Raw genomic sequence first — 25,409 nt, 5'->3', positions numbered from 1 at the left:
TATATAATACATGTTTGTATATAAATCCATATATCACTTTATTTTAACAAATATGCTGACGTAACATATATATACATAAATGCATATGTATATACCATGTATGCCAACAATCAGTGATCTGAGAGAAGAAAAAGCTTTTGTTTCTAATGTACTTTCAATTAATGATAAATTTTCAAATATGATTTGTACTCTGACTGATGATTGTGCCTTGTGCCTTACTTACTACTTACATTTAAGTTTACCAACTGACACATGTAACTTTATCAGAATATATATAAATATATATGTATATATATATATATATATATATATGTATGCGTGTGCGTATGTATGTGTGAATGCAAAATAAATGTGAAAATTTTACAGTCAAAACAATAGAATATCAACAAAGAGAAATCACAGATGAACACCAAGTATTATTATCAACCAAACTTTCTAATGAAGAACAAAACTATAGGGGAAAAAGAAAACCAGAAATAAAAACAGAAACAACTTTCAAAATAAGTGGGCCAACTGAAGAGGATACAAAGAAGGTAAAATACGATACATAGAAGTGTACCTACATATATGTAAGTTTATATATGTATGTGTATATATGCGAAAATAAAACCTGAAATTCCTTCTATTAATTTAATACGAGAAACAAACAAAAAAAAAAAACACAAAAGTATGCATACAAGTACGTACGTATATAAATATATACGAGAGAAGGCTAAATAATTTGAAAACACAGTCAAAGCCAACGAATATGATGAAAAGCAAGACAACAAAAATAAATATATATTAAAAAATGAAAAACAACTGCAATAAAAAAGCAAGTGAGAAAAATGTGTGTCAACAACAGAACTTGTGAATATTCCATAGCAAAAGCAACAACAAAAAATCAAAACAACACAAACTACTTTTCAACTGAAATCGATTGATATGGACAGACATAAACAAACAAACTTATGTATGCATTTAGCTTACACCATATTTAGAAAATAAAAGAGTGAAAGAGCAGGCAGGGGCTTTTTGTATTTCTATATATAGTGCCCCTACATTTTTTTTTTTTTTTTATCAAATACATTACGATTACCTTCAAAGCAACCCATATACTTGAAGAATAATAAACAAAATAAGCTTTTTTTTCTGTATCTAACAACTTAACACAAACTAACAGTAGATGTAGTAAAGCTAAAGAGAAGAACTAACAACAAGCGACACAGATGCAAACACGAAATGTAACGAAGGTTCCAATATAGTCGATGCTACTTGAAATTAGTTTAGCGCAGGGGAAGTGAGAAAAGCTTTCAATAAACGCACGACTATATATATATATATATATATATAGATATACACATGCGAGAGCATGCGAGCAAAATTGCATGCATATGTATGCTTATTAAAAGCGCTTATAGACTAACACACAGTGCTGGCATTTTGGAAACAAACCATTTACATAAGTTTTTCTATTCTACAAAATCATTCGTTAATCATTCGTGGTCGTGTACGGTCGTTCTAAATAAATTTAGCGCTGGCGACGGTTACATAGCAAAGCACTTAGCAGCTAATTGTGGAACTTTATATATGTATATATATGTATGTGTTTATATACACTAATACATATAAATATATATTTTTTAATTTTAATACTTTTATATAAAGTGAATAACAAAGCAAATAAGAAATTATTGAAAAAGTACACATAACTTGAAATAATTTTTTGCTAGCATTTTGTTGTTGCTAAGCTAAAACTTTTTTTTTATTACGTTGTATTCGGTGATGAATAGTTGTTACTCTGCTTACTTGGTGGTTGATTGTATATATATATATATATATGTATATATGTATATATATATATATATATATATGCTTATGTGCGCAATAATATGCAAATGTGTTTGTGTGTTTATGGGCGCGGGCTAAAGAATCTTCAAAAAAATTTTTCATGTTTAAGGTTTAAGTTTTTAATAACTATATCTATCGAAAAAGAATGTAAAAGAATCTTATGGGCACGTGTATATTGTATATTGGGATTTCCATTTTGATATATGCTTCTGACTTAGTTTTTTACCTTTTTTTATCACAATGACACAGATTCACAATTTCTGTTTCGGCTACACGAGCAGCACTTAAATGGTTCGTTTGAACACCATCACTTGTGTACGTATATCCGTTATGCAATCACTTTTTCCTCATTTTTTTGCCTCATCGATTATATTTTCAAATATTAATAATTCGTTTCTAAATCAACGAAATCTAAATCTTACAACAATATTAACATTTCATAAATAATTGTTTTTCGCATGTATAATAAAGTTTTCGATGAGTGTTTTCAAGAAAGTGTTTAGCTCTTTGGTACAAACAGAGTAATTTAAATATTTTTACTTACATTTTGCTTTGAATTTTTTTTTTTTTTTTTTTTGGAGAGTTTCTAAATATATATTATTTTCACAAGTTTGTTTCTGTTAAATGGCAATATGTTTAAATGCTTCTTTTTTTGTGTAAATGTGATGACTTCATTCTACAGGAAATTTTCTTACGCCATATTTATATGTATATATGCAGATTGACTTGTTGGAATTGTATATATGTGGATAAGATGTAGATACACCGATGCATACACATATATGTTTGTTGTATAAAATAAAAAAAAAAAAACACTCGTTCACCTAAATTCTCTCGTGCACACGACAATAAAGCTTTATTGTCGTGTGGCCTCGTTTAGTACAAATTATGAAATCATCATCAATGTGGTTTTTGTTTGGAAAATACATCAAAAGCTCTTCGCACTATATCTTTTTTTTTGCTTTTCATTGTTCGCCTCTAACTCTTCAAAGCCAACTGTACATTGTTTGAAAATTCCCCTTAATAATCTTTAATTTAAGGAGAGAGGCACGGAAAACGTAAAAGAGATAAAAAGCTTTAGGAGTCAAGTAGTTAGTTAGTTGGCGAGTTTACAAAATAATTCAGTTTCTCTCGTACACTCTACGTTTGCTTTACTAATATAAAAGATAAAAACTTTTTTAGGGTATCTATCTACCTACATATTAATAAGAGTGTGTACTTATAGGAAAGTGTGTGAGCGTTTGTTGTTTTACGCGCGCGCTTTTTTTCTTTTAATACTGCTCAAAATTCAATATAAAAACAACCACCATATAACTAGTAACAACACAATATACAGCTGTGTATGTTGAAAAAAAAAAAAACGAAATGACGAATCTCATCTAATATGTGTCCTCGTTCTTTCTTACAATCAGCTTTTTTTTTTTTTTTACTTTGTCGTTATATACGTGTTCGAACAACTTTGTTATGCTGAAAAAAGAAAAAGAGTTCGCGCTTGGTTTCGTTCACGTTCAGCGTTGCCTATTCAAACGTTCGCAGCTGCTTGGTGGAGTATCTACGTCGTTAGTTTGAAATGTGTGTTGCTATCAAGTTGATTTTTGAGATGCATAATATAACAGCAAAAAAATATGTTATTTAATAAAAGATACAATACTCCAAGCGTTTGCCTTAAAAGTAACGAATCTCGTAACAAATATTTAAAAAAATAAAAAAAAGGAACAAGTTTTCTCTAACCATTGTTTCTGAAACAACGCACTGCAACATATGTGGGAGCGAGATAGGGACTTGCTGTGATTTTATTATCGTCAATTCGACAAGTCAGTCTTTTTCTCTCTCCTATAAAAAATTGCGGGCGTATCATCTTAAGTAAGAAACATTGGGAAGAGCTGCCCATTACAAATAAAATAAAACAGAAAGAATTATTTGTGTTAGAAACAAAGGAACAATTTGATTACGACTTGAAATAATTTTAATAAATGTGCTATTTGTTCTAAGTGGCACGTGTACTACTAATCGCGTGCTAATGTATGTGTTTATGGAAATGCGTATAGTATATAAAGATTGCAAAAGTCGTCCATAGTAACAGATAACGAACGCTCTTACGTATGTGAAATTGAACATCCAAAGTGTTGCGAGAGAAAGTTCTGTCCGTTTTTATTGCTACAACGACCTATAACCAGTGTTTGAAGAGGGAGAGGATGTTTCTCATAGAGATATAAACAAAATTAACACATATATTAAAACTTTTATATATATATATATATACATATATTGTTTAAATTTTTAATTGCGAAAAGGATACCACAAAACCAAACTTGGCCATTAAAAAAATCTATTAAAGCTTCCTCTTTTTTTTTTTTTTTTTGAAAAATCTAAGAATTATCAACGTCAAAAAGATGACTAATTGAAAACAATAAATATATGCTTCATGCCAGCACTAATGTACACTTATATGCTGTAGAAAAAAAAATTTCTAATTGGTATATATATGTACACTTTCCTTTGGAAAATGTTATGCCCCAAGAAAGCTTCCCCTTCTTCGTAAAATATGTAACCTTGTCTTATAATTGTATTATATTTCTAATATAAGTTGTTGTTGACCTTTTTTTCTAACATTTAACAACGAAATCCAATTAGACTTGAAAAGAAATAAAATACAAAAAACCGCTCTGTTTCTATTTACTTAAGTAATAGATAAAGCACACGGGAAGTATGCAACAAAAATGTTGATTTTTAAACTGAAGTTCGAAGAATTTTTAAAAAGAAAAAAAACGAAAGCCTTTCACGTCCAGGAGATAAGTATTATTTTGCACAAAAAGCGCTCTGTGAATGTTCAATAATTAAAAATGTGATAATTTTTCAGCGAAAGCCTGCGGCATAAAGTATTAAACTGAATGCGAGAGCTTCGAAAATAATTTGACCTTTCACTTGCTGAACTTGAACAGGTGATCGATCAAGTGTCTCTATTAATGAGAAAGAATATAAAAAGCAAATCCATGATTTAAAATTCTTTGCTAAATATATTAGAAAGTCTTCCTCAAGTCTATTTCAAATCTTTTCTGTCTCAAAAAAAGGCCACCGCAATCGCTCTTGTTCTCTATGGGTTTTCCGATTATTCAAAACATTTGATTTATTTCTTCATAGAAGAAGGGGAATTCTTCTTGACAGAATTTACGTTTCATTCAGAAGACACTTCGAAATATCGATATGAAAATGTTGCTGATGACATTCCAAATTAAATGAAATTTCAATACTTTTTTTAGAGTTTTCGAATTCTCTTCCCTTTTTTTGTATCAAACTTAGGCGGCGTCCGGATAACGCTGCATAAGTTAAAAAAAATGGATTATTTAGGTTATGCTTTTTAAGAGGGAATAATCTGTTTGCAGTGAACCGTTACAGTTCGTTACAGTTCGTTAATAGAGGTGACACCCAATGTAGGACAAGTTCTACACAAAAAGCAGATACTCTTTATAAGTAGCCTTCCATTCAAATCGCATGATGTGCGGATGTCTCCTATTGAAATATTTTCTTTTTTAAATACAAAAAAAATGTCAATAAAATCATTTTAAGAAGCTGGCGAACTAAAACAGGTAGGCTCCTGTGTTTAAAAACACATTTAAATATTCACACAATTTACTGTGTCTCCAACAGTGAACGCCATAAAATCTTCCACACCATTATCCTGAAAGCATCTATTTAATACATTTGAGTCTACTTCGTTATCAGAATTAACCCAACAAATCACTTCTCGAACTATGAACGGTCATCCACCACCACACGTAGATTCGAGAAAGACCCAACAGTCCGTTTTACACACTTACGTTCCGAACAGGTAAGTTTTCCCCTATCGAGCCCATCTAATCCATAGATTGTAAAAGTGGGAAAATGGAGTTTGGATCAAGTACTACCCACATCGCCCGATCAGAATGCTCGTTCTTGACTTCCCATACTTTATTCGATATGACACATAGTTATTTTTAAAAAATTTTTGAAAATTACGGTATAAAAAGCGACTGAGCGGCTTAAGAAAGCCCCACGAATATCTTTTGCTTCGCAAGCGCCAATGAATTCAAGAATTGATGACCGTTTTCTTCCTAAGCCAATCTTTCCGCGCATAAATCGAGTTCGGTATATCAGGATCGTGGAACGTGGATCGTTTGTAATGCCTAGAAATATTTTTTAGGATATCCAGATACCACCTTTCTACTGTTGCCTTAATACTCCACTCAATAAGTTCCTCACTCTTAATGAATTGCTACGATTATTAGATAGAGTACAAGTTGAAATCATTTTATTGACCACACCTTTGTTTTTGTAAAACACTGGGAAAATCACTTAAACAACTGTAACTAGTAAACTAATGGTTAGACGGTCGTCACATTTTGTTGTATTTCGTTTAAAGATTATCTTAAAATCATACGGATTCATTAATAGTCATCCTGAACCCATTACTGTGTGAGATTCTGTTATAAAATCAGCAGTTATTTTCTCATTGTCTGAAAAAGAAACAAAGTATATCGGTAATAACACCAACTTGAGAGTTTTTTTGAGCGATTACAAGATAAAATATAGGGAAATTTGTGGTTATTGCGTTCAAGTTTTTTCTTTGATTTTGCTCAAATTGAGTTTTATAACTTTTTTTACAAAAAAATTTTAAGTTTTTAACAAAGGAGAAATGAGAAATCTTCAGCGCACCTCTTTCGCAAACCTACGTAAAAAATAACAGCACTCGGATCAAAATTTTTTTCTGCCCAAACTTTTGCAATTTGTAATCAACATTACAACAGAGGGATCGACATTGATACAACAATTAAATGCCGATAATTTTTTTTGCTCATTTCATTCCATTCACTACATTTATTCTCGTACACTAAAGTCTCTCTCCTCTATTAGACTCAACATTTTCTTTGAGAAATTGCTAATATATTCTTAATCAGCTTAAAACTTTGACTTCTACGAATAGTCTGCCGTTCAAACTTTTTGTAACAGATATAAAAAGCTGTACTTGGCATATAATAGTATATAAATGGATACATAAAATAATATAAATAAACTCGGGTCAGAAATTAAGACCACCACATAGCAATGTATTTAAGAAGCGCGTCAACATCTCCGGGTTCAAATCCAAGTGCAATAGGCCATGCATTAATTATAATTGGTTTGTGATCGTAACTAGTAGTGCATTGTTGGATCGATCGCACACCTTCCAAGATTTCTATCTCTCTCCTACCACTTCTTAGTTACCTTCATGGTCTTTAGCGTGCAGAGACATCTTTTGTGTAATTAAACTGAAACCCGATAAAACACTTTCGCTAATGGTTTAAGATCTATCTGCTTAAAAGCGAATACCACCTTTTTCATGCCGAAGTGCTTTACCGATAGCTGACTTTCTCTAAAACTAAGTATCCCAGCTATTAACTTGTGCCATAATTTTTTTTTTATTTTTTTTTATTTTTTATTTTTTTGGGAGGAAGACAGACAAGCTTAGCTCGATTGACGAAATGATTCTGAAACGATCGGTATAAAAAAATGTAGGTCTATCTCAAGTTCTCCTGGGTATTGGATACATCCGCAGAAACTTAATGTACCATTGCACCTGAAATGATGTAAAGTATAAAAGACAGGAAACTGTAGGTATCAAAATATTCTTTCAATTCAAGTGAAGAGCAAACTCCCATTTACCCTTTTCTACTTGAATCTTAACTTTTTTTTTGTTTTCAATGTAGCTATGACAGATATCCGTTGCAAACTCTTGTCTCAATTACTTACTTACTTGTTTTGTTGATTAATGACACCATTGTATGTATATATTAACGATTCTCTCTGTCGTTTCTTTTTTTTCCCCAGTAAATTGCAATTGTTAATAAATTCAGCTTGTTTGATTGTATTTATTATTAGACACATTCCTATTTCTATTTGCTGCGCAAAGCTGTACAATCACTAATACAATTAAAAAGAAGTTAACCTTGAAGTTCTGAATATTTTTTTTTTTTGTTTTTTTGCGAATAAAACATGTTGATTGCTGATCATTAAACACAAAATTCAAAGTCTATTTATTTTTCAATGCTGTTGTTCATACTGTAGGGGTCTGTAATAGTACATCACGCATATGTTAACTTCGTACGTTTTTCGTAAATAAAATTAAATCTTGAAAATGCTATATATGTTGACGAGTCTATATATAAGTATATGGCAAGTGTAGCGTGCACATGTTTGAATATCTTATAAGTTCGCCATTTTCTTTTTTTTTCATTTTTACAAAGATTCACATAAAGATGTTTAACTTGTTCTCAACTCATGGAGCGAGAGAATTTTTTTTTAATTTATTAAGAATCTATTTCTAGCGAAACAAGCTATAATTTTCATAATTTTTTCAAAATTATATAACTTTAAGCAACCGAACTAAAGGACAACCACATCGTCAACTCCCACAAACAGTGTTAACTTAAGGCATAATTTCGATTTTTCAAAATAATTTCAGAAGAATTCGAACATTAGTTTTTGCGATATCATTTAAAAACTCGCAAAATACGTAAGAAGAAGAACGTCAGTTAATTCGTACTGAATGTCACATCGATTTATAAAGGTTGGACGAACGTCCCTCGAGCCGTTGAAAAGACGTTTACATTTCCATGAAACAAGTAACACTTTAAAGCTAAAGTAAGCGACAAAACAAAGGAGCACATTATAACTCCGTCAACGCCGACCGTAGATACCCTACTATACTTCGCCTTGTACAATTGTTCACTCGTTTTGGTAATAATATACCAAAAAGTACGCATTATGTTCACACAAAGGCTGTCCTTACATGAAAGCCCACATATTGGAAGATACCCAAAACATCATATGACGTGATCTAAATTTGCAACTTACTTAACTTACTTAAAATTTCATGATTTTTCATCTCCCATCATCTAAAAAAGAAAAAGATAATGGCCTGCTTTTATTGATAACCCCTATATCTGATAGGGTTTAAAACACAGCCCTGTGTGATTCAAATTTTATACTTTTAATTTTTTTGCACAATTTTCATCACAAAATACTAGAAAATAAATCTTTTTCTCAAAGGCTTGCCATTAATTTTATATGCAGTCGGATCCAGGAAATAGACTCACGTGCTTCAAATTTAGTCCTAATAATTTTTATATCAATTTACTCCTTTCAATTTACTATTTTTTAATCAATTTTCATCATAAAGCGTTAACAGTTGGGCCTTTTTGGCATGTAGAGATTTACATTTCCTGAGAAACCTTGTATTCGATAATATTCAAAAAATAGATCAATTTAAACGAAATCCGGTAAGATTGATTTCTTTATCAATTTACTGCTATGAATACCAGTTTTTACTATGAAATATTGAAAATGTGATTTCTTCCCTATATAAAGAATCATTTTTCTTAGGAAAAGTTATATTTATTTATTTATTTAATTTAATTTTACTTATACAAGAAACTCAACTAAACAAATAACAGTCGAGTTCAATTGGCTCATAATGCAAAACTTAAATTAATTAATTATAAAATTTAGTATAAGCATAATAAAACAAATAAGAAAAAAAAAGAAAAAAAAGCATGTACACTATCAGCATAGAGCCACACTTACAGCCAGTACAGGACGAAATTGCAAATGGACGCCTACGCCTGGCAACCGATAATAATTAACAATAATTCATTTTCGAATCGTAACGACTTTTTAAGGTTAAAAGCTAGTTTAAGTACGACATTATGCGTATTATGCAATGTTGCTTTAATAGACTTTAAAGAGTCTGATAACAAGAATAAGTGGTAGACGTCATTTAGGTTCTTGCAAACGACTCTGAGCGGATTAAACAGCTCATAATTATATTTACACTGACTAAGCGTAGCCAAGATAAAGTGACTAGAGAAGCGGTTAGGGACATTAAAGCTTATTTCACCAATGAGAAGAGAATTTTGCTTTATTTGAGCCAAATTTTTTATAGCAATTTGGAATGTCGAAATACAAGGAGCTTTTTCAAAAAATCTTAAGAGTACCAATTTTTTCCAACATTAGAACTTTCAAAATAAGGCGAGAATGAGAAGTGATCGCATTAGTGGATCGATCCGAACCATTTGCAATAATGTTCATCTTTAAGTCAAAGCACCAAATTTCAAATTCAAAATTTGTCAAAAATTGCTGGAAGTTGGACACAAGAAAACAAGATAAACAGACAAACGTAAGTCGATTCACCTAATACAGCTCGTTTTTGTTATAAGCCACCGAGCATTGAAACTTGTTGCCACACAAAGGCTTACCTTTCACCGAAAACCCTGTATGGAAAAGTGGCCGAGAAAAGGATGTATACGATTCGTACTTAGTGTAATAATTGTATCAAATTTCATCAAAAACTACGAGATGTGAGTTGAACAAAAAAATATATGAACAGAGAGATTTAGATCGATTTAGAAAATGACTCTAAATCCATGATAGCAGGTAAAGGGCCTACCTTAAGCCTTCTGGGTGTCGCATACATACACCCAAACTGAATATACCCTGTACCACACACAGTGGTGTAGGGTATAAAAAGATTGAGATTTAGCCTGGCGCTATAATCTTTTGTCGACACTGCAAAAATTCATTAGTTGGATAAATTACTTTCTTTGATTTCAAATTTGTTCTACATTGTTTCAATACTTCGAATGCTGCTGCGTAACCAGTAAACTTCGACATTCAAAACGATACCAATTCATTGCCCCTAGTTATGGAGTCGCTGTAACAAATGGCTAGATTACAGCTATCGATAAAGGATGAATTATTTTTACTGGCCAATGAAAACTCTTTTGATCGAATCGAATGAGATCCCTACCGAGTCTAACACATTTAAATTACGATAGATAGATGGAGTCTCCTCGATATTGGCAACTATCCCCCAATCCTAAATGTACGATGAACTATTAAAAAAGTAGACAAAGATTTCAAAGATTATCGAATTAATTTAAAAACCGGAAAAGTGACTATCTTAAGTATTAGAGGCGATGGAAACAATGTAGTTGTTTCGCAAAATGCTACTTAGCTCGCTTCGTAACAATCGTCATATATAAGCAACTCAACAGTTTCACAAGAACATTCTCTCTTTGCGTTTTGCATTCCATACAATGTGCAATGTTCCAATGGTTTATGCGGATGCAGGCAGAAGGACTTAAGATAAATCCACCTTTCGGTGTACCGTTCAATTCAAAATCACTTTCTGAATCTGTCTAAGCTTATTTCTTCGTCTTGTTTTCTTGTGATCTAAAATATTTTACGTGAAATTTGCGAATTGTCGCCCAAGGACGAAAGGTATTGAAGGTGCTTCGGATCGAACCACAATTTCGACCGCTTCCCATACAAAACCTTATTTTGAAATGCCTTTATATGAATAAGCGGTGTAGGACCCTCAACTGCTGCCAACTGTCGTGTTTTTATATTTTTAGGAATAGTAATATTTTTTTTAAGTAGTATGATGCGGTTATAACTTAATAATCGATGCTCTTAAAAGTAAATCCATGTTGTTTTCTTTAATACTATACACCAAAAAACTATACAGATGAACGTCCTTAATTCAATTGAATAGTCCCCTGCATCGATATCGTCATGTCTATCCCGGATGTCCCGCCTACCAAAATTATTATTATTATCATTATAAAAGTTTATCTAATATAAAAAGTTTTGCCTGAAGTTTCACTTTCGCTTGTTTTTGCATTGAACTCAATGCTTAGGAAAATCGGCTGAAGAACCCATTCGTAACAGAATCCATAAGTAATCAAATATTTTGAAATCTAAAAGAAAGTTCATACTAAATTCAAGTTTTTATTTCGTATTATTATCCGTCATCATTAAGGACAATTGTCCCTTTTTGCAATCAATCTTCGTCTTATAGAAATACAAGGTTCGGAAGCCAGATGTGCTTCCTTGATAGGCTAGGTTTAGAAGTTCATAGCAGAGAGGCATTGGTGAGAACGCGTCATATTGCCACAGAGATTCATCAGAGATCAATTTTTCATCTTCGGTAACGATAATGGTAAAAATGGATCTCTACGAAATTTGGTTAGCAATATTTCTGTTATTGTCTCAGATAATTAATGCGATACCCGTATACGCGATGGCCGTATGTTTTCAAATTTTGTCTGGGTGTCTGTACAGTTGACCATATGTATCTCAAGCTTTTTCTTTATTCTTGCATAATTTATTTTAGATTACCTCTCACTAGAGATATCAGGGTGCCATTATCAAATTCAACTCGTCTTCCACTTTGACGCCTGTTAGAGTTAGTCATGACATTACTACCTGTTGATCTTCAATACATCAATATACATCGCAAATATTCTTTGTTTTACCATTACATAAAATCCCGCAGAAAAATGAAATGAAAATACCGCAGAAGTGACGAATATGATCGCCGGAAGGTGCGACAACCGGCAATTTATTACCTTTATTAACGTTTTCTACACCGTCTACTTTATTGAAAACTGTAAAAGAATACTTGTCTTCTCATCTACGCTCGGTACAGAACCGAAAGCAAAAAAAATTCTTTTCAAATAATTGATTATTTTTGGGCACCCATTATATATGGCGAACGACGTATAATTTTTTCTTTATTTAAATAAACAACTGAAAACAATATAATTTGCAACGGCTCACCATCAAATATCCTTCGCTCGCCTACGGTTATTTATAAAATGACTTTATGAAACGAGGCCTTATATGGGAAATGTTCGAAAAACTGGTCCAATTTGAACTATTTTGAATAGCGTTCGTCCTTGGACCAAAACACGTCAGAGTATACCAAATTTCATCAAAAATTGCGAGGTTGGACACAAAGCAGACATAAGGAAAGATCAGCTTAAATCGATTCTCACGCATACATCGCAACAAATTTAACACATCCTTGTGTGGGAGCACAAGTCGGGCAAGATATGGTTAAAAATATTATTCCAAAACGACAGTTCTGTAAGTATGCCTGAAGCCTCGTCATTGCCCAAAAAAATCCTGCATATAAGGTCTGTCATGAAAAAGTATTATTTGCAATTAACAAAGGAAAGCACAATGTCTGAGTCAGCCTAACATTCGCAGTAAATTGTCGCTCGAGGCTATTGGACCATGACTTTTGAAGAACCTACCGGATACCTTCATGCAACGTCTTTTATGCCGTTGGAGTAACAATCGCTGTGAAAAAAAGCGTAAGGCGCTCTATTATTTCGTTTTAATCGTCTCTTGTTGTCCGAACACTTTCTGTACGGAGTTGTTTAAGAACAAACACTCATGGGAAATAAACGCCACGCAAAAATTTGTTGGCGGCGCTGGGACTGGTATGTGCGATATGTGTGATATGTGCGGAGTAGCTTTCGGTAACTTTGGCTAGCAACTACTACCAATAAAAATGATGAAGTTATACGAAAAACAAGCGAACATAACGATTAAATTCGATGATGTTGATCTTTCTCTACGCTATTTGCCTAATTGCCTAGTTCCGCTTAACTTTCGAAGTTCCAGGTAATAACAATTTCCAATAGATACCAATAGATATGAAGCTCATCATTCCGAATAAATTTTGCTTAACTAATAATACATTTCCAACATCAAATTAGATTTAAAGGTCACCGCACTGATTGTTAAAAAATGACTTCAAATTGAAAGCGGTGTCTGATATATGATATGAAACGCACCTACATAAGAGGAAAAAAAGTTTCCTTTTACTTTAGCGAATACATAAAGAGCGCTTTTATTCGATAATAAATTGTACAGCGTAGTATTCAATTAGATGTCATCAACTAATCTTTTTCGTTTTGCGTTCTCTTTTTTTGCTATTCAGTTAATAACAAATTGCGCTTTTTAATGAAACAAAAATGATAAAACTTTAACCACATTTCAAATGTTTATCCAAATTATTTTGCTGTAACGTAACTCCGTCGGTTAGCAAATCATTTGACTATTTTTTTTTGCCGTAATACCAATGTAAACTCTTGGGATGGACAAAATAATATGAACATGTGATATATATGCAATATTTATCTGTTAAATAAGTCTTGGGCCAGTGCTTGTAATTCTTCGCGTAATAGATTCCCAGAATGCCTGGATAGTTAGATCCCGCTAACCGACGCCTCTATCGAACTATGCATTGAGGTATTATATTATTTCGGAAGCAGTGTGGCCAAAATGCAACCAGATGATCCTACGTTACATAGTGTTTACAGTATTGTCTCCATCACCTGCCTATATTCTTAGGTCTTGGTATAGTTTCAGTTCAAGTCAAGTATGATTGACGTTCTTAAATCAACCATTTTTTAAAGTCTCATTAAGTACGAAAAGTGATATGGAAAGTTTAAGGCGAGTATTTAAAAAGATCTGCCTCGAAAATCGACTACAAGTACGAAAAATAAATGGCTGGAAAAATTATTATTAAAAAGAATCTTTGAAAATATTGTTCTTAATTATATAAAATAGTAGATAGTGGAAGACTTATTGTTCAGCAGAAAAAAGAAACAATTATTGCAATCGTTGACAATCTGGGTATAATCATCTAGAACAGCTCCAATCTATAAAAGGCTTAATATTCGTCTCTTAACACGTGATATATAAAGTAATGATTGAATTTTGAAAAGAACTGTTATTCAAATTGATAGACTTTCCTTGATGTAAGGAGTTTAAGAGCTACGTGCTTAAAAGTGAATTACATATATATCTCAATACAAGCATATATGTATCTATGTACAAGCTTATATACAAGCATGTATACATATATATATACAAGGATATATACATACAAGCATATATACACTTATGCATACATACAATATACATGTAAATATATATTTACTCGTATGTGTGTGTGTATGTACAAGTTTTAGTGTGCACGTTTAGCTAAATTTTGTACGTGAAACTCAAAACGAATGCCTTGTAATTTATAATAAAAATGGAACACAAACTTTTTATTAAATGTTGACCCGATTTTTTATGCACGCTATCCAAAAACACAAAATGCATACATAAGTTATATACACATTTTGGGTGTGTATATATACGCATTATATTCGTTTTTTACAGTAAAACAGTGGTACCGGTTGCCAAACCCATTTCATTATTAGAAAACTATGATGGGAATAACGATAGAATTGACCAAACATAATAACGTGATTTTTTTTTTTTTTGTTTTCTTTCTTACGTACACATATTTACTCATCTGCATTTACACAACACATATATATTTATATATAAAAGCTGTATTCATTAAGAGAAGGTATGTTAAGGATACATAATTACGTCAAATATCGTTTTGGATATCCAGCCAATTCATCCTAACCTAAGACTTTTCCTTATGCTTCCACCGTAGGAGCTATGTTAGAATTATCCAATTTTTTTAACGCATGAAAATATCGCAGCGGAAGTAAAGAGTCTACATAAACACCGCAAATCGACTTAAGAATACCTATCGGCCTGTTTGTTCGTCTAGTTAAGGAACTTGAAACTTTATCTAGAAGGACATCAGCTCATTATATAGTGCAATAATTCGCTCACAATTGCTAGAAATGTATAAATAAAGCGCAGCATGTAAACATGATTTTGCTCCGTTATACCACATATAAAAAATATAGTATAAAATATGTAAATATTTAGTAGAAGAAAAACTTCGTGTCCTTTTCTCTAATTAAGATAACTAAAAAGTTACATAAGTGACACCTAAACACGTGGTTTAGCTGACAGTCCGCATATGATCATATTTATAGGTAGGACGACTACCAGCTGAGCTAAATAGGAATATGTACCCACAGGATAGACTTAACGATTTACCAAAAAAATGTCAATTTACAAAATAAGTTTTCCCTAAGAGTTTTTCCAAATTCCGATTATGCTTACCTCATCCTGGGTTATGTTACAGCAAGTGGCTTGAGACAAATTGAAGTCACCCAACACAATGACTATATCAGTAGGCTTAGATTGCTTAGACACAATATGCACTACCCATATAGCACCTCAGTAAGAAAAAGCCGTTAAATGAAAAAAATTTGGCGTTTTTAATATTTCTTAAGACAAAAATCGGTAGAAAATAGTATTTTGTCATATTAAACAAATCTACAAAATTTGGATAGGATGGGGTAAATTTACGAACTTGCTTCCATGTAATGGTTCCTACAAAAAATAACCCTCATCTGGTGAAACAGACTAAAGATGAGCATATAATAGGAATTGGCATAAAAATTTAAAAAAAAAATAACAAATTTGGACTGCGTAGAATCAATCTAACATAAAAATTAATTATACCAAATTTGGACTACGTACGTTTATTTGTTCGTCTCCTCGGTATATAAGTGAACTCATGAAAAGTAGGCTGATGTAATACAATTTTTAATATTTAATGATGAAAACTAATCCATAATATCACTATGCCATAAAAATTGAACGTAGTAAATTTACTTCGCGTAGGTCTATTTTTTAAACCCAATTAAATATAAGGCCTCTAATGAAAAGTAAAACTTTTATACGGCGACGAATGTGTCTAAGTACTTTACGTGGATACACTGCCGTAAAGGCTTAACCCCACGATGTCCGATGACACGCGAAGTGTGAAAACGCACGCTCTGCGCCACGAGGATGATTAGTCCCCGAGTGCCAGCAAAGATACGTATATAAGCTTATCTCCTCTTCTGGCGGGTTCGAGGCCTACCTAAACTCACAGTCTTTTTTTGGGTGAGACACCCGGGTGCAAAGCAACGTCACGACGACAAAAAGCTCTTCCCACGATTGGGTCAGCACATAGTCACCAGGGAACTCCCGCAATGGACCGTTCCCGCTACCAGTCCGAAGATGGAAAATTGCTTCCTCCTGGCACCCATGCTGTTAGAAACAAAAAGAAAAGGAAATGATGAAAGAAAAAATAATGAAAGCTCCTGGTCGGCAGCAGTTTCATTTATAACTTTTTAAGAAAACAAACGAAAAGATATAAAGCCCTTAACGAAGAAAATTAAATTCGCTAAACTTGGACAACACCAGTGGATTTTCCATTAAGAGGGTTTTCTTCATGAGTAATATGCATTTATATGAAAACAAGGTATACATTTTGGTTTAGTATCACGAAAAGGCATAAATAATTGCATTAGGAGAAATAATGTGGAGCGTACAATGATCAACCTTCGCCGGCTATAATGATTTTTCTTATTTAAAATGTTTTAAACAAATCCGCCAGCTTGGCCGCCTAAGTAAAGGATCTCGTCTAACCACAATGGTCGTGGGTTCAAATCTCAAGTGCGATGGAGTTTTCAGTTACGCCAATAGTCTTAGATGCTAGTGCTTTAAGACTTGGGTCTAAATCAATAATAATATTAACGTCTATTTTTCAGCTTGTTTATCAAAATCGGCAAAATGCGAATGTTTTGTTAGTCTACGTTCAATCATTAAAAAGTTCAGAAAGATGGGGCCGTTTCATTTTTCACATTGCTGTGCAACTGAAAAAAAGAAAACAATTTTAAAGCATTTGAATATTGGGCACAAAATAAGCTTAATATTTCGATTAAGAAACGTTGAATGGACCGAAATCTTTTTTGTGAATAACTAGTGAAACAAAACGAAACCGAGCCATTTTTGAAGAAATCAGACCAGTGAAAAAACGGTCAGATACAACTAGACAGTGCAAGAAAAGTCGTGCTTCAAAATGGATCAAGCGACACAAATTTAAATCGATGTCATATTAACAAATTCAAGCCGACCAAACGAATGATTCTCATGATTTTCTACTATCAAACAATTAATGTGACAAAGCGAAGAACTGAAACAAAAAAAAGTCCAAAATAGATCAATAGAAAAACCGTCGTCTTCGATTACGACAATGCCAACCCATATTTGATTTTTTAAATTTGGTTAATATTGAGAAGGCTTACCTGGAAAATCTTGATACATGCATCGAATAGACCGGATCATGTTCCATTCAGCTAAAATTTATTTCATTCTCTGCGAAACGCGTTGTAGATTTGATTTGAAAAGAAGCCTGTGAAAACCATTTGGCTCACTATATCGCCTGAAATGCAATAACCTCAATTGTCGCGGCATCACGTTTGTAGTCCAATAATGTCAAGCCATTATCGAATAATTGACGCTTTGAATAAAACGATAGACCTATAATCCAGATCATGTAAAGGGGGTGTTAATTCTACTTTACAAGCATTTAGTGGATTTTAAAAAGTGCCTCCTAAAGTATCCTTGCTGGTATCACTTTGTTGGTCTTTTCTTTTTTGGATAAGTTACGTTCATTTCCCCTGCCTGTGTGACTAATCAAATATAAACAAGTAAGAAAATAATATTCGGCCGCGATAGAGTCTTTTATATCCATCACCGCATACTACTGTTCAATAATATATAAACCTTGCATCGTCTCTAAAGCTTCTTTCTGGATGCTGTAAACTTTGATATGAATCATGAAAAAATAAATATTCTATAATATTAAGTAGCCATGGTCGCTTTTCCACATTTTTGTATGGGCGCTGCCATAAGATGTAAATCTCAATTTTTATCGTTGTATCTGTTGCGGTTTAAAAAGTAAGATCAATTTTTGTTGTTTCTTTTTTAAATCTATTTATTATTCCAAATCAGTTTCGTCGGCTTCAAAGTAATCCTCAAACCCAAATAAAATTCCTTGTTAACAGTTTTGGCTCGGCGGAAGGAATTCCTAGTGCACAACGCTACGATGATCGGTGAAAACTGTTAACGTTGATTTTTGAGCGCCTTTGGAGCAATTTTTTCAGTCTCATCTCATTTTTTGCACGATATTCGCTTAATTGACAGTGATATTCAGAAATCACTTCCTCGCACACATTGTAAAAATCGCAAAAAAAAATATTTTTTGTGCCGTGCAACACCAAACGCAGCTGGAATACTGATAGCGTTTAAAATGTGGAGATTGATACAGATGTCGGTCAAAGTGCTACCAATTTAGAACCTTAACTTAACTTGAATATTGGTCTTACTTTTAATCTTTGTGCCAAATTTTAAGGCAATTGCTGATCTTTCGCGAATATGAGAATGTCTATCACAATCACACAGGCGGACAGACACCCTTAAATAGGTTTGGAATACATGTATATATTTTATGGGTTTTGATAAAACGGTGATGGGTATAAAAACAAATTTTATAATTTTGTGGTCATACTAAGTTGATATGTATGAGTCAAGTTTTAGATTTTGTGCAAACGTGGGAATTCTAGCTGGAGAAACATACAGAATGTATATATTTTAAACACTTCGGGTCGTTACATCTTTTGTAGAGCCCTAAATGTTCCTCCTGTAAAGTTGGCCTGTCCCGTTTATGTCAAATTATCCGTTCCGAAAGTACTATTATAAGACGATTTATTTATGATGCCCTTATTATCAACTTAATCTAACTGAATCATAAATTTCCTATAGATAGGCTCTAAATTTCACGATAAGATTAAAACTTCTATTTTTGATGGTTCTTTCTCATTACATTTCATTTAGTTTATTCAGTTTAAAAACAAGGTTAACATGGGCTTGCAAATTTTGCTCTATTTATTAATAGCATTACTAATCGACACAGCAAGAGCCGCAGGTAGTATGACACGTCAAATACTCACAGTGCACGCTTCCATAATTAAAGTAACATTTATTACAGCATCTCTTTTTTATATCCTTTTTTAGACCATTTCAAGTATGGACCGTCTAGGAAATATACAATGAAGAATATGTTTCCTGAACATACCACCGAATATTGGAACGAAAGAGCTCAAGACATATTAAAACAAAAATTAGTGGAGGTTCAATCACCTATCACGAATAATGCTAAGAATATTATTATGTTTCTAGGTGATGGTATGTCAGTGCACACTATAACAGCAACGAGGAATTTCATGGGTGACAGCGCGAAACAAGTTTCATTTGAAAAATTTCCATATTTTGGTTTGTCAAAAACATACTGTGTGGATAGTCAAGTCGCGGACTCAGCATGTAGTGCGACAGCCTATTTAGGAGGTGTTAAAGGTAACTACGGTACAATTGGTGTAAATGCTAACGTACCACGTTTCGATTGTATGGCCGGTCTTAATGTGGGTAATTGGGTGGAAAGTATTGCTCAATGGGCTCAAAATGCCGGCATGGATACTGGTTTGGTGACGACATCCCGCGTTACGCACGCCTCTCCGGCAGGCGTATACGCTCATACAGCCCAACGTGGCTGGGAGAACGATGCCGAAATTCTAAAATCAGGTTGCAGTTCCAAAGTTAACGTTGACATTGCACGTCAGTTGGTCGAATGGCCTGTTGGACGCAAATTGAAAGTTATAATGGGAGGAGGGCGTAGTAATTTCCGAAACATAACAGTTAACGACGAAGACGGTATAGCAGGTCAACGCTATGATGGTCGTGATCTTATTGAATATTGGATACAAGATAAGCGTTCGCAAAATGTTAAGGCCAACTATGTGTGGAATCGGAAAGGTCTCAACTCGTTAAATTTAAATAACACTGACTACCTGCTGGGTCTATTTAGTAGTTCACATTGTCCTTTTCACGGTGATTTAAAGCGCAATAATATATCAACATTGGTACCGTCGCTTAGTGAAATGACTGAATTTGCTTTAAAAGTTTTAAGTAAGAAAAACAATGGATTCTTCTTGTTTGTGGAGAGTGCTCGTATTGATATGGCTCATCACGAAACTAAAGCTCGTAAGTCGTTAGAAGACACTGAAGAGCTTGCAAAAGCTGTTGATTTAACTCGTAAAATGTTCTCCGAAGAGGATACCCTAATTATTGTAACCTCAGATCATTCGCACACAATGACTATTAGTGGTTATCCTGTAAGTTCCTATACTCGGCTATTTTACTCCAATTATTAATATATTTAATTTTAATAAGTATCGCGATGAGGACATAACTGGTTTAGCTGCTGATCAGGCCGATGATGACCTGCCATATACAATTTTATCTTACGCTAACGGTCCTGGCTTTGACAATACTTATAATAAAAAAGGACGTAAACGAATTGCCCCGGAGGAGACCATCGATCCTAATTTTCAATACTTGGCTACGGTACCTTTGGCATCTGAAACACATGGTGGCGACGATGTTGGTGTATTTGCATCGGGACCTTTTGCCCATTACTTTAGCGGAACTTACGAACAATGTAACATACCAGCTATGATGGCAAAAGCCGCTAATATTGGGACATTCAGATCTGGAGCAGGTTATATTAAATAACAAGTTACCTTTTAATTTTTTAAGAATCAATAAATGACGTCTTCACTTTGCAGGCGTACAAGCAAGACCAACGGTAATGGCTCTTTTTGTAATTCATTTTTTCATCATTTTATTAAAAACTCGATAATATCTTTAAAACGCCTGTGGTATTATTCAGTTTTCATGGGTTGGTAGTAATGTACAGAGAGTTTGATCCTTTGGGCGGCTGAATGGGTAAAATTTAACGTAATATTTTACCGTATATGACCAAGGCTGCGTAAAATCTCAATCTATAATTATATATTGCGTTGGCAAAAGCCTATAAGACTAACAAGTAAGAAAATTATATTCGGTCGTGGCCGTGAAATTGGCCATTATTGGAATTTATACACTTTACAGGGTTTTTGAAATTTTGTTCTGCTCGTTATATAGATATTCCAAAAATATTTAATTCAAATGTACTATAATATTGGGTAATTTATTTTTTCAATTTTTGCTAGGTATGTACTACATCGTCACCCATGCGTTCAAATTCTTGAACATTTATTTATTATCGTACAAGAGTAATGAGTAAAAAATCGATTTTTTATTACTTTTGACAAACAGAAGTGGTTTCAGCTTGCGTGCTACTGTGGGCCAGTTATTCTATCGACTTGGCCTATTTTCAGTACCAACCTGCGTGCAAGAACTTCGAATTTTTCTATCAAACGTGAAGTCGACAGCTTCATTTTTCAGACATTACACAAAGTGACAGACGTACACGTTTAAATCGATTTGGAATTTGATGCTCCGATGATTCCCTCTTGGCGTTGCAAACGTTTTGTCAAAATGAATATACCCCTCATCCTTTGGTGATAGCTATAATAAGAAAACTGCCTGTCTACGTTTGCAGTTTACTAAAATTTTTAGCGTGCGTGTACCTATTCCGTGGTATTGATCTTATATTCCAATTTTCGTAACCCTCAGAATGTTTGTCTAAAATAAAATTCAAGTTTCACGTATAAGAAAAATATGCAACTGCTGTCTTTATTAAGATGATGCTAAACACGAAACAAAATTGGTAAATTATTGCGATAATGGTTACGAAAATGAAACATATAAATTAGCTGAATCAAAAAAATAGAAATTTGTAGGCATTCATTTCTTTTTAGTGTCGAAAATTTGCAATCAAATCTTTGTGGTAATCGCTGATGATTTGCTTCTAAGTAACAACAAACCCTGTAGCGGGATGATATATATACAAGATGCGATTCAAGGAAATTACTTGTGCAAGAACCTTCTTAATTTACTTAAAACACTCACAAAACTTACTTTAACTGAATCGAAGTATTCTTCACTTGTTTGTCAATTTTGACGAAAACACAAAATAATACTACAGAAACGTTTGTGCAATCAGCTGTTCAATTTGAAACATATTGGTGTCTAAATTATACATAGTAAAAAGTATTAAACCAAAGAAAAAGAAACAAGAAATGTTTGCATCTTATAATGAATTAAATTTGACAACATCTATTAAAGTAACATTTGGACGATTAACGTACGAGTCAAAAATTGAATTATAAATCATTGACAAGAACATTTTCTGCAGTGTTTTTAAAAAGCGGTACATATTGTTTTTCTTGGGAATTTCATTTCATTGTCTTTCTTTGTATAAGCGTTGCCATAATAGAGAATAAAACTTCTTTTTAGTGGTTAGTTGACTAGAACTCACGTGCGTGTAATGCAAAAAAAAAAAAAACAAAATAAGTCAACAAAGTCGTTCTTAATTTCTTTTTCATTTGAGAAAGCAGAAGCTTATAAATAAAATGAACGAAATGAAATCTTTATTTCAAACTCTTTTATCAACGGAAAATACCTATTTGGATGTTTATTTAGATGGTCTTATTGAGCATAAGATTTTTGATAAAGGGGATGACATCGATCATCGCATTAATTCATTATTATTGAAACCGAACACACGTACGGTGGGATTTCAATTACTCAATCAATTTTTGGATTATTCACAAGCAGCGGTTTTAGAAAGGAAAGCCAATGTATGGATACCTTTAATATTAAAATCATGTAACAGCCAGGATTCCGGTAACATGGATTTATGTTTTGATTTGTTAAAAAAGTTTGCAATGAGATGTCACGAAAACTGTGATCTATCAAAGATGTTTATAAATAACTATCTCTGCAAAGTCTACGAATCTCTGAATAATGTTTTAGAAATCGGTATAGAAAGTGCATTACGCTGCTTAGAAATTTGCTTAAGATTGTATGCTGCGCCCAGTGCTTCTTTTCAAAGCGTAATAGATAGATTCTTAAGAAAGTTTATTGATTCAACTGATCATAATATTATTGTATATTGTGGTAAATGTATGCACATGTTGCAGCAAATTCGTGGTGGAGGTCAACAAGGCGTAAACCATAAAACACGCTGGCAAGAATATCAAAATCAATTAGTTGCTTCCATTCATGCCATTTTCAATGAAATGTTTTCAAACTGTTCAGAAACATATGTAGGCGACAGCAGTCAGGAGATAGGAAACAAAACAATAGCCGATCTTAGTAGCGAGCCGGTGCGGAAAGCTGCGCAGTTGCATGTACGTGCTCATAACGTCATTGAATATTTGATTATAGCTTTAAAGGACCCTTTTCCTGTCGAAAAATCTATTATGCCAAAAAAAATATTAAACCTTATTAGCGTGGGAACGAGTGTCACGTGCATTACTTTGCAGCAAAATCCTATCGCGGATAACTTGGCATTAGGAGTATTATTGCCTAAACTCCACAAAGATCTCTTACGTCTGTTGGATACTTTGATATTAATTTTAGGCCCACATTTGAAGCCGCATTACCAGCTAATCTGGAATATTACATTAGATTCATTAAAATGGACTACAGTTCTGAAGGCACAAGAAGAAAGCAATGGAATTAATTTGGCGAGTCTACGAGCAAAAGCCTACGAAACGATAGCTCTGTGGTGTCAGACATTAAAAAGTGGGTGTCATGGTGAAACAGTTGTTGAATTCTTAGTGAATGAAATATTTAGCGACACTCCGTGTGTGTATAGTGGAATGACTTTACAAATTTCAAGTGGAGCCCGTAAACACCTGTCAAAACAAGCTAGACGACAGTTGAACAAGGCTCGCAGCGATCAGTCCAAGCTTTCTCAAGGCAATTCAATCCGTAAAATTAACCAGTATGGAAGCAAGAATTTGCTCATAAGCGTTGTGTGGGCATTACGCTGTTTACAACAAATTTTGTGGACATTTGCAAACTTTTTGAAACCATCAACTATGAAAGCAATTCATCTAAATATCGTACAACTTTCCATTCAACTGTATGATAGTTTACCCGCATCTACGGTAATACAACATAATAGCATGTATCGTCTTGAAGTTTATAATAGCTTAAGCGTGACAATAATGGCGCCAAATCATTTGTGCCCTCCACCAACAGAAATTGCTTTAAAAATTTTGCAATGCGCTCATTTGAGTGACAATAGTTTGTCAGTGAGAAATCAATGCACACATTTAATAAGGAATTTGGAAAAACTATTCCATCCACAAAAGGAGAGTTTGTTGTTCCCTTTAGAAGCACGCGATATTCGTAACGCATTCGTTAACTTAGGGCAAGAACACTTATTGAATATTACCCCTGGAAACTTGTTGGAGAGATCTCAATACAATGAAAATACTAGCAACGATAATTTAGTTAACAATGAAAATCAAGACCTTGGTGACGATAAAACTAGACCTTCTGATCATCCCAATAATTCCTTATCATTTGCAATGAAAGCTGATTTCTATAGTGAAGGTAAGGAAATAAACGAGATGATCAACAACGAGACTAAACACTGTGATCATTGCGGTTCCTCATCATGTGGGCTGGACGCTGAATGCTATAAGGAAGTTAATAAAGCAAATGAAACAGTCGTAGAGGAGAAAATGGATGATGACCAAACATATACTCCCAACTCGAAAATACGGAAAATTGACGAAGGTGATACGGCTAGCGGTTCAAAAAAAAGTTGGACCGTACTTAATTCAAGCGACGCAGATGCTATCGATCAGTTGCTGGAAGACATCGCAGCCGAATTTGTTGACGAATTAAGTTAAGCGAAGAACAATCATATTTTTAATTACATAAAAATCATTATATAATTGGTTTTTTCTTAAATTTTCAATAAACAGTAAACTTGGTTAATAAGAAAACTTTTGTTGTCGCTTACTAATGTGACGAAAAAGTAAGACGAATTTCTTTTTGAAATAAAAAATTCTATTTACCAATTTTATCGCGAAAAAGGGTGTCTTGGCATAAGTGGAATACTTCGCTTTTGTGTGTTCACTAATACTTGTGCGTTCACATAGAAGTTGAAGACGGCGAATACCAATCCGTAAAGACTAATTTTGTGATTTCCTAGC

The 25,409-nt window shown here is 33.3% G+C and overlaps 3 protein-coding genes across 4 annotated transcripts in view; 2 read left to right on the top strand and 1 right to left on the bottom strand.

Annotated features, from left to right (window-relative positions):
• LOC119640910 overlaps window positions 1-17,746 on the bottom strand; it is a 45,694-nt gene extending 27,948 nt beyond the window's left edge. Inside the window, exon 1 of one of the 2 annotated variants that reach the window (XM_038039248.1) lies at window positions 17,697-17,746. The gene's annotated coding sequence lies outside the window, so the exon portion shown is untranslated. Of the gene's footprint in view, window positions 1-2,056; window positions 4,065-17,696 lie in introns of those variants that run through there. The other variant, XM_038039251.1, reaches the window with a different exon arrangement.
• A 1,553-nt stretch (window positions 17,747-19,299) lies between these two features.
• LOC119640909 (membrane-bound alkaline phosphatase) lies at window positions 19,300-21,154 on the top strand. Its single transcript, XM_038039246.1, has 4 exons — window positions 19,300-19,378; window positions 19,468-20,621; window positions 20,680-21,007; window positions 21,075-21,154. The coding sequence occupies exons 1-4, from the start codon at window positions 19,315-19,317 to the stop codon at window positions 21,146-21,148; spliced, it is 1,620 nt and encodes a 539-aa protein (XP_037895174.1). The 5' UTR covers window positions 19,300-19,314; the 3' UTR covers window positions 21,149-21,154.
• Window positions 21,155-22,673: 1,519 nt separating this feature from the next.
• LOC119640918 (proline-, glutamic acid- and leucine-rich protein 1) lies at window positions 22,674-25,166 on the top strand. Its single transcript, XM_038039270.1, has one exon. The coding sequence runs from the start codon at window positions 22,806-22,808 to the stop codon at window positions 25,101-25,103; it is 2,298 nt and encodes a 765-aa protein (XP_037895198.1). The 5' UTR covers window positions 22,674-22,805; the 3' UTR covers window positions 25,104-25,166.
• Window positions 25,167-25,409: the final 243 nt, after the last annotated feature.

This window comes from Glossina fuscipes, unplaced genomic scaffold (assembly GCF_014805625.2).
Source record: "Glossina fuscipes isolate IAEA_lab_2018 unplaced genomic scaffold, Yale_Gfus_2 133, whole genome shotgun sequence".
In the NCBI taxonomy this organism is placed as follows: domain Eukaryota; kingdom Metazoa; phylum Arthropoda; class Insecta; order Diptera; family Glossinidae; genus Glossina; species Glossina fuscipes.
Note: the sequence above shows the minus strand (reverse complement) of the source record. Positions and strands in the feature narration are given on the sequence as shown.